The sequence below is a fragment of the Thunnus thynnus genome, chromosome 3, assembly GCF_963924715.1.
Source record: "Thunnus thynnus chromosome 3, fThuThy2.1, whole genome shotgun sequence".
Classification (NCBI taxonomy): Eukaryota; Metazoa; Chordata; class Actinopteri; order Scombriformes; family Scombridae; genus Thunnus; species Thunnus thynnus.
The window spans coordinates 13,458,388-13,474,603 of NC_089519.1; the positions used below are offsets into that span (position 1 = coordinate 13,458,388).

The 16,216-nt window shown below is 41.0% G+C and overlaps 1 protein-coding gene across 5 annotated transcripts in view; it reads left to right on the forward strand.

Moving 5' to 3' along the window:
- Positions 1-16,216, forward strand: part of rims1b (regulating synaptic membrane exocytosis 1b) — a 79,890-nt gene extending 63,674 nt beyond the window's left edge. For 2 of the 5 annotated variants that reach the window (XM_067584348.1, XM_067584352.1), the window contains 12 exons: positions 475-561; positions 1,071-1,145; positions 2,101-2,214; positions 2,773-2,879; positions 3,349-3,452; positions 3,581-3,741; positions 8,210-8,427; positions 11,118-11,262; positions 12,007-12,119; positions 12,832-12,933; positions 13,183-13,322; positions 13,465-16,216. In XM_067584348.1, coding sequence (XP_067440449.1) covers positions 475-561; positions 1,071-1,145; positions 2,101-2,214; positions 2,773-2,879; positions 3,349-3,452; positions 3,581-3,741; positions 8,210-8,427; positions 11,118-11,262; positions 12,007-12,119; positions 12,832-12,933; positions 13,183-13,322; positions 13,465-13,683 — 1,585 coding nt within the window. In that variant the 3' untranslated portion in view covers positions 13,684-16,216. The other 3 variants (XM_067584353.1, XM_067584349.1, XM_067584350.1) reach the window with 3 other exon arrangements.

Here is a 16,216-nt window from a genome sequence, read left to right on the forward strand (position 1 = left end):
AGGGTTGGCTGAGTGCATATGCCATGTGTATTTTGGGAAATACGGAGATTTAGGTGAGAAGATTGATACAACTCATGTCTGTGAGAGTGGTATCAATCTTCTTATCTAACTCTCAGCAAGAAAGCATCAAGGTTCATTCCCACGATGTTATATCTTGTTTGTAAGTGCTCATAGCAGACATTTTGACTTGTCAAAGCAGGAAAAGCGCAGGTGTAAATAATAACACTAACGTAAAACACTTAACCTGTGCTTTTCCTGCTTTGACAAGTCAAAATGTCTGCCATGAAAAGAGTCTATGCTCAGATTTCTAACCTGACTTGGATTAAAAGCCTGCGTCAGGTCGAGGTGAATTGTTTTGTCAGATGTTATGAAGTCAAAGTGCATTCACAGTAACACAGCCTTGACTGTCCCTTTACGCACTAACAACCTCTCCCATTGTTCCTACCTCGGGATGCTCCTCCTCCCACTCCTCAGCCCCTCTAGGTGCTCCAACTCTTTGCCCCGCAAGACTCCCCCAAGACCCAGGATCTTAGTAGAACATGTGGCCCTTGAGGAAGACAGGTACCAGGCGTGCCCACTTTAAAAACACGCACTCCGGCTCTGCTTTCCTGCTTATACCCTCCTGACCCCCCCACACGCTGAAGCCTATCCTGTAGCGTAGAGCTCACCCTGTAGATGATAGCATTGCACAAATCTTGTGATCAGCACTGTTTCTTTCCATTTTCCTGTAAATATTTGTGGTCTAAGGCTGTGTAAACCCTCTTTTACTCTGCACCTGCTCTTTCTGCTGTGCACCTGTGAATTTCTCCACTTCTGGCTTGGAAGCACTTTCTTTGCTGTGACATAGTTGCTGGCGGGAAAAAAAAAAAAGTTTGTGGAATGTGTATTACTGATACTGCTATTTTGCTTTTACAAACCACAAAAAACAAACCGTAAAGTATTAATGTGAGCTGTTTACATTGTATCCAACATATCAGTCAATATTCAGTTTTCAGTTGTACCACTTGCCATTCTCCATCTCGTGTTTGTTTTTTCTTCCTCTCTGTGTGTGTGTGTGTGGTTGCTGTTAGTCAAAACAGGCAGTGTAGCAATTCATCAAGTCCAAACTGTCTAAGGGGCAGCAAAAAAAGCCTGGAGGGGGACAGGTAAGATCATTCATTCACTCACTCACCTTATTTCATCTCCTCTCATTACTGTCACCTCTTTTCTTCTCTCTGGAGCAATATGATATTTTGTTTTGTTTTTTCAGTCACAGCTTGTGCAGTATGTAGCCATGAATGCTAGCTGAAAATCAAAAAAGCTTTCTGCCATGAAGAAAAACTTAATGAACACGCTACAGGTCACTGTCCAGTGTTTGTGATGAGGATGATTTAATTTAATTTTTATACTTTTTTGTCAATAAGACTTTTTTGTTTACTATTGTGCATGTGGTTGTTTTTTTTGTGTGTGATTCCACATTACCAATGGAAGTTTGCTGTCAATCTACAGTAGATGTTTCAGTGTTAGGCTGGTGGTTTACATGGCTGGAGTGGAGCTACGTTCACTACAAAAACTCTACCTGTCAAAGGAATAGTTTGATATTTTGGGAACATATTTGCTTTCTTGCCAAGAGTTAGAAAAGAAGAAAGATACCACTCTCATATCTGTGCACCAAATATGAAGCTACAGCCAGCAGCCTGTTAGCTTAGCTTAGCACTGGAAACAGGATGAATATGAAAATATTGTGCAGCCAGCAGCTGTCTAACTAAACTTAGCATTAAGACTAGAAACAGGGGGAAACAGCTAGCCTGCTGCTGTTTCTTCACTTTTAATGCTGTCCAAAGGTATCAAAAATCTGCTGTCAGTGGCCTCATATTTGCTAGCGTATGGATCTGAGAGTGGTATCAATTTTTCATCTTTATTTTGGCAAGAAAATGAATGTGTGTTTCCCAAAATGTCAAACTATTCCTTTTATTTCTTTTCACTATGGACTCCTTCACGGATTAAACAGTATTACACACAGGGCCCCGACAAGAGCAACATTTGTTGTTATTTTCATTTGATTTAATTCTGCTGTATTAAGGTGTTATATTTTCATTTCTTTTTATTTGCTGATGACAGTCGCATCCAGCCCACCTCTATCCTGAGGGGCAGTAGGGGGAGAGGGGGCCCACTGAGGCCCTTTGGCCAGACAGCCCTGGCAGGGTCCTCTACTAACTCGCCACGGCCAGACAGGTGCATGCTATTGCCAGCAGTATGCCTCTACTCCTCCGTGTGCTGATTTCCTCTCTGTAACATTGAGTGTAGTAACCCTGTATGCACTAGTACCAAATGTACACACCATGTCCCAAAATGATCTGAAAGCTCCATTTTCAGACATGAAAACATCAAAAATATGTCAACAGTGATGTATGAAGTTTTTATGAGAGCTGTGTGGATGCAAATATTTAAATATTTCGATCCAGATGTGAAGCTGTAGATATAAATATTTACTGTATAAATGTTAACATTTTATGTTAATATGTTATGCTGGGATATGTATAAATACTGGAATACTGTGCATACTGTATGTAATCACACTCAGTGCTCCTCCTTTACTTCTCCTGCACCTTTACTGATGATTGTGATCCAATCCTCTTCCAACTTGACCTTTGACCTTTAATGCCGGACATCAGTTTGTTGATTCTGTGATTCAGTTTAGGGGTGCACCTCATTTAGTGATGAATGGATTTGTAGTAATGTTGTTATTTCTTCTTTCCCATTTCTTTGTGTCTTTATGTTGTGGTATGTCAGAGCACACCCTCATTGCAGCCCCTCTTCTCCAACGGGGACTCCCTCATCAGGTCGCAGGGGCAGGCAGCTGCCGCAGCTCCCTGCAAAAAGCAGCAGCATAGAGCAAGGTACGTTCTGTGTATGCAAGGGCATAAACTTGGAGTCAGAGAGAGTGGGGAGCAGAATGAAGTCATTGGTCATCAGACATTGTAGTAAATAATGGGAGACAAATTAAAGGAAAAACTTGTACAGGTCTGCTTGACCCCTACAGTGAGGGGATCTGGTGGCTCTGTTATGCTGTGTATGTAAATACAGCAGGCAATGACTTTAAATGACTGAATTAAATCTTTAGTCACCAAAAATGGACTCTTGTCTCAAGAACACTCCCTTTTGCTTTTTTAGTTTTGTGTCTCCTAGCATTCATCAAATGGACACTTGATGTACTATCAGTGCACATCACGCTCCATCTGGTGTCAGGAACCAGATCCTGCATCTTCAGGACATTCCCTATAGTCTCTCATTGGAATACACCAGTGTTACTCATGTTTTGTGTTTTCATTTTCTATTTTTCTCTTACTCATTTTGTATCTGTCTCAGCTCTTGCAGTAGAGGAGCGAGCCCGACAGCTGCAGATGAAAGTACATTCCTACCGGCCTTCAGCTTCCCATGACCCCGAGACGGACCTCAAGACCAAACGGGAGGTCAGCATCCATCTGCTCTAAAATCCCTCCACCTGCACTCAATTAATGATGTGTATGTTGCCTTTTCTATCCTCAACTTAAGCAAAATGATCATCTCCCTCCTACCCTCTACCTCCTCGTCTCTGTAGATGTACGCAGAACAGAGGCGCAGCAGCGACAACATGTCGGCAAGATCGTCAGACAGTGATATGAGTGACGTGTCAGCTCTCTCCCGTGCCAGCAGTGCCTCCCGCCTCAGTAGCACCAGCTACATGTCTATCCAATCAGAACGACCCGGGGGACGACTCAGGTCAGTCTTCATTGGCTAGTAATATGTTCTATTTAAATATTAAGGGTGCTTTGATTGTCAGCCAGTCTCTTCTCTTTTAATTACACTTAATTTTGTTTGTTTTATGCATGCTTATCACTGTGTGTCTTGTTTTTTTTTTCCTGCATGCCAACCGCTGCGTGTTTCTGTCCATCTGCATGCTCTGTCTCCTCTATACTCTCTCTCTCTCACACACACATACTCATACACACAAAACAATGAATGGTGGAATCAAAATAAACTGACCTCAGGTCCAAGTCATTAGAGGAGGAGAAGAAGGACAGGAGGATCTCATGGGGGGTGAATGGAGAGGAGGCGAGGAGGAGGGCAGCAGGAAAGAGACGTTTCTCTGAGGAGTTGAAGCGCAGGAGACACACTGTAGCTGGAGACACGAGGGAGTCCAGGTAAAGATCGATGGATCCCAAATGGTGAATTCACTGATGATGGCAGACGATCCATCTCCTCACTGTACAAGCAGCCCCTCATTCCCAAGATAGAATCCCTCAATCCCCATTCTTCTAAGACAACAGCAAGCAATGGAAACTTTTTAAGGTAGCGATTATAGACAATTCCTTATTGATCACTACAGGGAAGTTATTCTGTTTGTGCTGGGACCCTCTATAGGGAGGTCAGAGGTTAGCTCAGCGTCTTGCTCAAGGACACAAGAGTAGGATGGAAGGAAGATGTTGCTGCTTATTATTAGGTGCAGTTAGCTTATTCACGTTGCGATATCTGGTTGAACAGAATCAGTCGATTATATTTTGGACCCATCCACTCATTCAAAAACATTCTCATTATGTTACCTGCACTCATAGTCATCATAATTCCACCATGATAGTTTACGATTAAAGGGGCACTTCACCGATTTTACACATCAAGATCAGTTTACTTTTCATAAGGAGCCTATGAAAACAGTTTAATGTCTTCTGTGTTTCTGGAGGAGCTCCCTTAACTCTGAGAAAATAACTCTGATGATATCTTGATGTCTCAAGGCCAAGAAACTAAACTTGGGCAGAGGCAATCAAGCTGCTTTATATTGAACAATACTGGAACATAAAATTAGGATATCTTACCCAAATCTGACCATTCCTTTTTAAATCTGTCTTCCACAATGCCCCAACTTCAAGGTGGGGGCAACACCAAATTGCTATAGAACCCCTATGAGAAACAGCATTGTTGTAACTGTAATAAAAATGTAAACAACACTGAAATATGCTGAAACTACATTAAAAGTCTTTTCTATAATTAAAATTACTTAGAAAATTTCTTCAAAACATTAACATCCATTGTTTTCAGATTTGTATTTTGTTTATATGCAACACAAAATGAGACCGAATTTTAGAAATCAGAGGTCAAATTAAAAAAAAAACTCTTTAAAAAAATTTTTGAAAAAATTGCTAAATAGCTAACAAAAATACTAGAATTCAAAATTGAATAACTACTAAATAAAAACTATACATCTGCAAAAAGAAAGAAGCTGAACTAAAACTAGTAGAGCTGAAATATGCATTTAAAAAGTAGATTTAAAAAAAATCCTCACATTCTCCTCACGTGCACACACACATACACACACACACACACACACACACATCCCTGGCTGACCAGTAGCAGTGTGCTGACAGGGACAAACGACCCTATCCCAGTGGTCCTCAGTAGGCCAGCTGGTGATGTAGTGCAGCTTATTAGCCAGCTAATGTATTGAGGTCTGGGAGGAGGGCCCCGTTCTTTATGGCCTTACCACAGATCAATCCAAATAGAGTGTTATAAAAGCACAGCCCCAACGGCCTTTGACACACTTTCTGCAGTCGGAGGTGAGACAGAGAGAGAGAGAGGCAGTGCATCCTTGCTTGTGTGTCAGATGAAGAGATTATTTTCTGTATTGAACATTTATCAGTTATACACAAACCAAGCATTACACGTGCAAATGTGTGTGGACATTACACCCACAGGAGTTTATTGAACATTTCATTCTAAAACCAAGGGCACTAATATGCTGCTTTTATCAGCTTTCCACAAGATTGAAACCTGGCTGCAAGGATTTGCTTTCATTCAGCCTTAAGAAGTGAAGTTGGACAACAAGGACTGGCTCACAGTTGGTGTTCCAGTTCATCTCAAAAGTGTTGGACTGGGTTAAAGTCATGGCTCTGTGCAGACCAGTCAAATTCTTCCACAACAAATTCGGGAAACCATTGCCTTCCCCGAATTGTTCTTCCAAAAAGTTGGAAGCACATTGTTTTCTAAAATATCACTGTATGCTGCAGCATTATGATTTTCCTTAATTGGAACCAAGGGACCTAGCCTAAACCACAAAGAACTGAACCAAAAGTACACAGAAGTATGTAGAAATGATGTTCACACAGTTATGCACACCGAACCTTAAGAGTACAAAGAGAGAAAAAATAGGCAAGGAATGTACACATATATGCACATGCATACCTACAGTTTTTACATATCTTCTTACATCCATATTCAGTAGATGAACAAATACAAACCAACTAAACAAAATGTCAATAGAATGCATGACATTAATCAGAAACCAGTCTCCTCTTTGATTAAAATATAGATCAAGCAAAGAAAAGACTAAAGGCATCTCCATCCTTTCTAATCTTTAAGTTGTTTTATACACATTGGTAAAATAAGCTCATACTTACAATGATTCTCATAAAATATTGATATGCCTATATCCACAGATAAATTATTTACATAAAAATAGCATAGATTATGTAAAATGGACACAGTAGCATTGTAGAAAGATACAGACAGACAGTGTCTCTGGCTGCGCAGATGCTGGTTTTAGATCAGTTCTTAGACAGTAGGGACTGTGTGTCTGTTTTCAGTGAAAACACAGGTTTTCATTTCAAAAAAAGCAGACAATGTCAGCAACCATTTATAAAAACAGTCAGTCAGTTTTAGAAGGCCCAAAATGTAACTTATCTATAATTCAGACAAGCGGTCTGTTTTTAGGGAGACAGGGTGTGAATTAGTTATCTATTGTTGTACAAGGCCTGCTGGCTTCAGATCAGTCTTCACTCACAGTGGGATATTAATGTCTGTATTCTGTGGAGGCTATCACATCTACTTCAGGCCAGTTTAATGATAGCATATGGAGGTGACTGAGTACATACTACAGAGGAGCAGAAATGGAGGCAACGTGAGGCAGCATTGACACATCAAATGCTCCTTATATCATCTTTGACCTTTGCTCTTCAACCTTTCCCCCTGCTTGATATCTCTTTTTTATTTTTTGACACACTGCTTCTCATCAGTTTGAAGTAATTCAGTGGATGCTACTCATGTTAGCTTTTTGCTTAAATCAAGCCTCAGTCATGTTCAGATTTCCTGCCCTTCACTGCATTTTTGGCATCTCTTTAGTATCACTTGTGGTTGGATGAAAACTTGCATTCCAAAAAGTTGAACAAAACCAAAAAATACACAAATCACAAGGTTTTCAGCCAAAAACAATGATATATGACTGATATTATGTGTGTTACAAACATATCACACACTGTACATACATGCATATCAGTCTGCATTTTGTACAATATTGTTTGTCATTTTTGTTATATTTTGCCCTTGTTTTCTGTGTCTGTGCCTCTGTGTGTGTTTGTGCACTCCCAACTGCATGTCTCAGATCCCTCCTTTCATGCGTCCTGTGTTGTGACTGCCTGGACCCCCTCCATCCTCCAAACCTGGATCCTCGCCTCCCATCCTACCCCTCCACTGCACGCCCTTCCCTAACCCCTCTGCAGGGGGCGGTGGAAAGGCCTCAAACCACCCTTCCACTTCCCAGCCATGCCCTGGCTCCTCCAGGCCAGTGGACTGTGGTTGTCAGGGGCCTACAGGAAGTAGATACTACTGGGGACAGAGGTAGCATAGCTGGGCTCTCGTGCAGCACTTTGACTCCCTCTGAGGGGATGGACATGCGGCGGCTCCTCCGTACCCCTAGGAGGCAGCATCGAGCACAAGGCAGCTTCTGCCGGCGTGTAGTGGCTCGTTTGAGAAGAATGAACTTTAACGCATAGCGTTTCACATATGATTGACAGCTTTGGACTGCTAAAATATTTTATTTTTATTTGACACCTTTTAACCAGAATGGTCTCTTGTGCTCTAAATCTATTTTTGGAGAGTCCTGGCTAAAATGCCAGCACCATTATGTCACACCAAACAACCAGACACTGATAGGATGTGTCACTTGACTGTGGCTTCCTCATTCCCCTTCTTTGGAATCCCAGATGTTTACCCATCTGTTATTTTTCTGACATGCTATATAATTAAACATAATCCCACAACCACAACTAGTTTGAAATGTTACATTTGTCATCATGCATCTCTTGTCAAACATGCTGTTTATTTGTGTTCTACCAAAGTGAAGGTACAGTACAATGGACGTTACAGCATCCTCTCTCCATCGCACCAGGTCACAGTGTCACTCAGTGTCTTCTCTCTCCAGTCGGCAGATGCGAGCGTCAGTGGGCCGCAGTATGCTGAAGAGCTCCAGTGTGAGCGGGGAGATCTACACCCAGGAGCGCACTGACGGCAGCCAATCAGACACGGCGCTGGGCACGGTGGGTGGCGGCAGCAAGAAGAGACGCTCTAGCCTCAGCGCACGGGTGGTGGCCATCGTTGGCAACCGTCGCAGCCGCAGCACTTCACAGATCAGCGGCCCTGGTGAGTCATAATGGGAACCAAAAAAACATTTTCACTGGTGTGATGGAGATGTGGTAAATTTTTTTCCAAAACTTATTTTGCACACGGTTACACATATATCATATATATATATATATTCCATTTGAATGTTCACATAATACTGCAGTGATGGTTTAATTTCACAGCTGTTTATGTATTGCTGCTGTGGAAATTTTAAAAATAATTATTTGATTAAGGTGATATAGAGGGCTAAATTTGGAGGCATATTTGCTTGATTGACAGGTGTCTCCGCCTATCACACTGAGCCATGGTGGTTGCAGATTTCTTGCTCCATTTAGGTTTCCTTCCCTTTGCATAAATTTTAACTAACCACTGACTAACCGTTTCAAATATTTTATCCAGTTAATTCATTATTCATAGAGTAATGAAATGTTCACTAGAAGGCAGACTCCACCAATTTTATACATCAAGTTCAGTCTACGAGTCATGAAGAGTACTACTCAGCCTTTGACAAGACCCATAAAATGTCTTCTGGGGCTCTGGAGGAGCTTTGTCTGAGAAAATAACCCTGATTGTAGTGATGTCACCAGGGTTAACACATCTTGGGATTGGAGACTACAAATTTATAACAGATGAGCTCTGTTACATCTAGGGATGTGGAGTTTAAAAGGCAAGGGCATCCTTTTTTTTTTCAAGCAACTTTATTTGGCAAAGTCAACATATAGATAACATATATAGCCAGGGGTAAAGAACAAGCCATATAAGAAACAAGGCATTCATATCAAATAGGTATATTAAAATAGAATAAATACATAAAAAGATAATTTAAAAAAAGGAAAATAAATACACAGTGTTAGTTGCTTGAATTGGAAGAGGTCCTTATACAATCTAGGTAGTGTATCAATTCATATAAGGCATGGGCATTCACCGGGCAGAGAGCATCTAATTTAAGATGTAATCAAGTTGCATTATGGGAGGTGTAGGATCCAACACTTAGGGACTAAAAGTCAGGAAATCTACGCCTCTACTGTTTCCACTTTGACCGTTCTTTTAAAAATCTGTCTCTTGTGAGCCCCCCCCCCAACTTCATGGAAGTACAATACTAAGTCACCAGAGGGCCTGCTGAAGGATACATTTGGTTATTTTCAAGCTGGCAACCAGAGCAGAGATTGTGTATCCAAAAACTTACAGGTGCTGGAGCAAAATCTCAGACTGAAGCTCTGTCCTCTCGTTGTGTAGCAGAATGTGTTGTCCAGCACATTTGTAAAGAGTTTTGTGCAGGAGCAGGTTGATTTTTTTTAATGAAGGTCATTGTGTTAGTACAGTGTGTTGATCTGTTACAATATTTCGGTTTTCAACTCAGCTGTATTTTATTACGTGGAATGATTTGTTCAACATTCAGACCCAAAAATGAATTTACTTCACGCAAACAACATGTAATTTATGTCTGTGAATTTCAACTGAACTAAAGTGTTTATGAGAAGGATTTGTCCTGAGGAGCAGACCGTACCGAAGCACCACAAATTGCACGTGGCCTTTTGTTCTGTAACAGACAAACCTCTGCTGCCCCAGCGCTGGTTATAAAGACAAACAACCAAATGATATGTTTCGGAGAGTTTGGGAACATCGTGGCCAGCTGAGAGCCCCTCGCAGCTCAGCTCCCAGTCCCACAGCAGAGCCTTGCTGGTCTGAGTCCAGCTCCCATTTAGACTTCTTTTACCACAGGGGGGGTGTAAGACTCATGATGAAAGCCAAACGCTGTATTCCCCTTCTTTGTAGCAGACATAAAAAGCTATTAGAGAACACTGGGCCTAGAGGGGGTCTCTCGCCCTGATGTAAAGAAGAGAGAGAGGGAGTAGAAATAGCAAACAGATCAAGCTTAATTTTGTAAAATCCTTCCTGTTCATGATGGATGAGAGCGGACGCAGGTAAGGGAGACTTATTTTTGAGTTTTTAAACTTTAGGATTTTTCTTGGGTGATTAGAAGATAATATTTACTTAACATGTTGTGGTAGGTTTATGTGCTGTTGACCACCTCACCTGCTAATGAAAAGATCCATCTCAAACTCAGCATATACAAGGGATGATGGGAGGCTCAAAAATGCAGCTACAGTTTTCTCTTTGCGCCATACTTGCCTGTATTATGAGTCAGAAGGTGGACACACCCCAGTCCAAGATGCCACACAATGTTTTTTTGGCTTGTTTTTCTACCTAAAGATTTCCTGTTTACTACTGATTACCGGAGGGAGAGAGTTAGCAGGACATGGGTGTGACTTTGGACACGCTTCAGACGGAGACATCACAGAATCCTTAACTAGATCTTTGGGCTGTCCTGTGATTTTCTACTTTATCTATCCACCAGTGAATGGTTTAATCTGAAAGAGTTTCCATTGATAAAAGGGCTCTGGAAACAAGTCCATTTTTCTACAACCGCAACATGGTTTAAAGGAAATCTTTCTCTGAATCCTCATACTTTTTGATTTTCCATGTTCTATATTAAACATCTTGTTGGGCAGCAGTAGTAAAACATGAATTATGACATTACTTTTTGCAGGCTATCAGACTGACCTGCAGGGGAAATGCAAATGCTACTGAGCAGAGTGCTTAACCTCCACCTCACTGAACGACAGTAGATCACTCTGCTGAAAACAGTTTGGCATATTTTCATGGGTTACATTGTGTTTTTTTCATCACTCTCCTGTTCCATCCAGAGGGCAAGAGTAAGAAGGAGAAGGGTGCACCCATCCAGAGGAGCACTGAGACCGGTATGGCAGTGGAGCTGACCAGGAACATGAGCCGCCAGCCCAGCAGAGAGTCCAACAATGGCAGCATGAACAGCTACAACTCTGAGGGAAAGTCAGTAAACTATAATCTTCATCCCCCATCCACACACTCTACATCCTGCTGTTTTGTCTTTTTTTGTAATGTGTCTGTGCTTAAGGGAGAATGCCAGTTATTCAAAATGATGGTTAATTTAAGTCTGTATATGCCCATTTTACATTCCCACCTGTTTATGTAATCTGCTACTTTTTGGTCTCAAAATGCAAACTTTACACTGTTAAAACTACTGTAGCCTGAAGTGAACTGCTGTTCCACCCAGCAGACATCCTAAATAAAATAACATGGATGTGACAGTAGGGTTTGTATGCCAACATGTGGTGAGGGAGGGAGTGGTGCAGTATATCTAGGCAGGGGCTGACAGTAAAAACTGTAATATAATGAGAACACGGTTGAGAAACACTCAGCTTGGACACCGTGAGTCGATGATAAAACACAAACTTTGACTGAATCAGATTAAGGCCTGGTGTTTTCTGTGATGGATTATCTTGCTTGGGCAATTTTTGAAATGTTTTTCATGCTGTAAAAAATGAATCAGCGAATTGTTCAGGTTCTCCTGAAGGCAGCAAAATGAGCACTGAGAGCTCAAACAGTGCTGACTGTACACACACTACTGAGAATAATGTAGGAGAGAGACAACCACTGATGTTATCCTTTAAAGAATCACCTCTGTCATGATGTTCGTTTGTCTTTGATATCAGGAATTGTACCTTAACATAACAATTCCTGATTCATTTGTTTTTCCTGTGTTTTCTGTGTTAGTTTGATCTTCTCTGGAGTGAATCTGGGTGCCAGCAGTCAGTTCAGTGACTTCCTGGATGGACTGGGACCGGCTCAGTTAGTGGGCAGGCAAACACTGGCTACACCTGCCATAGGTGAGATATTAGAGATAACCCTCTTCTCTTCTCTTCTCTTCTCTTCTCTTCTCTTCTCTTCTCTTCTCTTCTCTTCTCTTCTCTTCTCTTCTCTTCTCTTCTCCCTTTCTCTAGCTATGATCTCAGTTTCAGGCTTACCACCTTCATTGTGACATTGATCTATTTTTTTTTCTTTTGTTCTTTAGTCTTTAAATATTTTTCCGTTTTATTTGTTTTTCTTCTCTGATATGTGTTATCTCTTCTAATGTCAATGTATTTTAGATTTTTTAATTCTTATTTTTTATTTTGAATTAAATATGTATATATATTGATTATTTTGTATTATTATTATTAATTATTAATTAGTTAATTATTTTCTAAATCACTTTCTAGTGTGTGTGGCTCCAGGGTATTTTTATGTATTATTTTTGATAACGTTTGCATTGATTACTACTGATTTTCATGAAATTTTTCACATTGTTTTTGGGCCTTTAGCCCATTTTATATGGACCTAATGAAACACTAAGCAACATGTGCTGTTCTATGTATATTGATGTATATTTTTATAGGCTGAGTGTATGGTCACTACCACTCACTGAGTTATATTTTCTGAGTACACATGTAGCTTAGCTGTACATGCTGTGCACAAAGTTTTTTTTCTCTCTCTTTTTCATTAATCTCTTCCTGTGGCACCAAACCAATCATCTTTCTGTCATCTTCATCTGTTTCCTAGGGGACATCCAGATTGGTATGATGGAGAAAAAGGGTCAGCTGGAGGTGGAAGTTATTAGAGCGCGAGGACTCGTACAAAAGCCAGGATCCAAATCGCTCCCTGGTAAAGACTTGACCCACCTTGAGATATCAGAGCAGCTAATTCCTCCCTCCCTCTCAAAACATCAGTTATACACTCTTTTCACATTATCTTATGATATACACCCTTCACTAGATACACCCAGCCGAAGCTTGCTCTGTATTTTTGCTTCTCATGAAGATATAACCAGCTGTGAGGTCTGATCTAGATTATATTGGTGAGTTGCTGTGCTCCCCACTAATGGCTTTTTTATTGTTTTGTCTCTGCCTTCAGCTCCATATGTCAAGGTCTATCTGCTGAATAATGGAGCGTACGTAGCCAAAAAGAAAACCAAGATTGCACGGAAAACACTTGACCCACTGTACCAGCAAGCACTGCTATTCGAGGAAAGCCCACAGGGTAAAGTCTTACAGGTGAGTGGAAGATATATTTCTTCATCACAAAGTTAAATGTTTTTTTTTTTTTTTTCAAATTCACACGGATAAATCATGTTTTAGCAGGAGGAACTATACTGCTGTGTAATTTGACAGAAAATGATTTTATTGACTCCTTCAGGTGATTGTATGGGGAGACTACGGCCGCATGGACCATAAAAGCTTCATGGGAGTTGCACAAATCCTATTGGAGGAACTGGACTTATCAAGCACAGTAATTGGTTGGTACAAGTTGTTCCCACCTTCCTCCTTGGTGGATCCAACGCTTGCCTCCTTAACGCGGCGAGCTTCCCAGTCATCACTCGACAGCTCCTCCGGACCTCCCGGGGTCCGATCCTAGTGGACCAATAGCTCTACACCGCTCTGCGAGTAACAAACTCATGAAATGTACTGTAGAGAGAAACAAAAAAAAAAAACACACAAAAAAGAGGCAGAAATGTAGAACAACAACAATCAGAAACAGTCACAATGAGAAAGCTTTGTTGAGATCTGACAATCACTCCTGTCGCGGTTAATTTAGTCTGTTCTAGGGAGCGCCACATTTCAGTGTTTCATATCCATTCAAAGAAAAATCTCATAGTTTTTCTCTGTGTATGCTGAAGATGCAGGGCTGTCGACAGACAACATGCAGTAGCTCTCGAGATGGGAGACAGTAAAGATGAGCAGGGTGGTTTTTGGCTGAATCAACAATAGCAAAGAAATGTATGTAAGCGTCGGAATGTATGGACTCGAGACAGAGGTAATCACCCTCCACAACTGCAGGTGGCACTCTCACGTCCTCTCTGCAGTGGCCTCTTTCAGAACCCAACAGACTGCCAGCACTTCTGCCCTCAGGCAGGGTGCTCCCGCGTGGGTATTCAGTCTGGAAGCACAGGGCCTTCTTCTGGTGCCTAGACCTTGGAGCCGCATCACTGGTCCCTCTCTCTGTCGAAAGATCCTCTTTTCAATATGTTTACCATGGCTCCTCTGAAGCCACACTGTTTTAGTGTGTTTGCTTTGTTGTTCATTTCTTTTCCCTTTGTTACTATTGGCACAAAATGTTTTTACAGTGTGTAAAATGCTCATGATATGTTGTCAGTCTGGTGTGTGCATGGAGAGAAAAAACAAAACAAGAGATAAAAAAGGATATAAAAACTATTTAATGTCTGCAAATGTTATGCAGGGGGGGACGGGTGATGATGACACAGCTTAGATTTTTACACTTGACAGTGAGATTAGCGTGCGGCGTTGTTTTCCTTGTTCCACCACTGGCAAACGTCCAGGCCAGTCGTCTTTGTATAGATGTATATTAGGCCTCCCAGGAGGTTGACCAATAAATAAAATTTATGTCACTTTGAAATATTACAAGGGTACAACATCACTGTAAAAAAAAAAGTAAATCTTTATTCACTTACTCAAGAGCAAGATAGGACCGTCTAATTTTTCACATTTTTTGGGGAGTGCGTTCCCTCACCCCAGCACGTTTAAGGTTTTTATCCAACCCTTAGTTTACATTCTTTTGAGATTTAAACACAAGCACAAGAGCTTGATTTTTTTACAACAAAAAGTTTAACTTTTTGAAAAAAAAACATGTAGTTAAAAAAAAGGAGAAAAAAAGCAATGATCCTGTCACTGGTTCAGTTCATTTCTTTGTCTAGATATTAGAAAACAAACAAACAGAAAAGAGGACTCGCTCACAGTTTCCCTCGTGCATCTCTGTGAATGTGAAAGTAACCAATCAGACTGATCTGTCGGGACACCAACACCAATGCTCATCCTCCGTTTGGCCCCTGCAGGCTCCTCCCACCCGGAGAGAGGCGGGGCCAGCATGACTGGAACCTGTTCCAAGCTGCATGCACATTTTTGTAAAAACGAAACAGATACAGAAAAAAAGATACTGAACTAGATACGTGTGTTAGTTCCACATACTGTAGGGCCGCTTGTATGTTGCATGCAGTTGTACAGTTTGCTCGTACTTGAATATTAAAGAGATAAAACCAAGAAACCGAAGCCATTCCCATTACGCAAAGACATTTGAACTCAACTGCAGTCTATTCCACGTCCCTCAGTCCGGTGCTGAATGTCTCTCAAACAACTGAATCCCAAGATTACGTTGATGTCTTTCCTCTACCCTCTGGAAGATGTACTGTATTGTACAGTAGTACTGAGCAGACCTCACAGCCCCTCTTACTGTTATTCCACATCATAGTATACCTCCAAGGGGCTGAGATGATGTATGAATAAATATGTAAAAAATCAGATCCACTTATATGGAAATATGAATTATGTTTCAACATAATGATTTCAGATATGCTAACACACGAACTGTTAAGTTATATAAAGAATAAAAGCAGATGCACAGAGAGTCATACACTGTAAATATTCAGCAGCCATTCACTGGGTTGTCATTGGGTTGAGTGATGTTTGCAAAGGGGTCAAGTCATATAATGAGGAGCGATTAGTGCTTCATTAGGGACCATGCAGTGGGACAACACAAGGTGATGGACTTGGGTCACAAACATGGCCGAGCTTAAACGCACGGCTGCAGAAACTACAGGTGTACCACCACTCTAAAAGTTGTTGTCTGAACACTTCTTTGTGCTTCAAACCCAATGTCTGAACCCCGTTCAGTCCCACTTCAGAAGAGTTGACTTTTCTTTTCATTGTCCGGTGAAGCTGGTTTATTCCTTTCTTTTTTTCTTTGTCAGTATTAACAGGAAAAAAAATTGCTGATTGTTTACAACTTATGTGTTCCACTGAAACAAAAAGAAAATTAGAAAAAAGTAAAGCATTCACTGCAACATTTCTTGTTTGTATAACAGATGTGGCTCAAATGATGTGTATGTTTTATATTTAAAAAAAAGTTCATTTTTATTATTTACAAATAAAAAGAA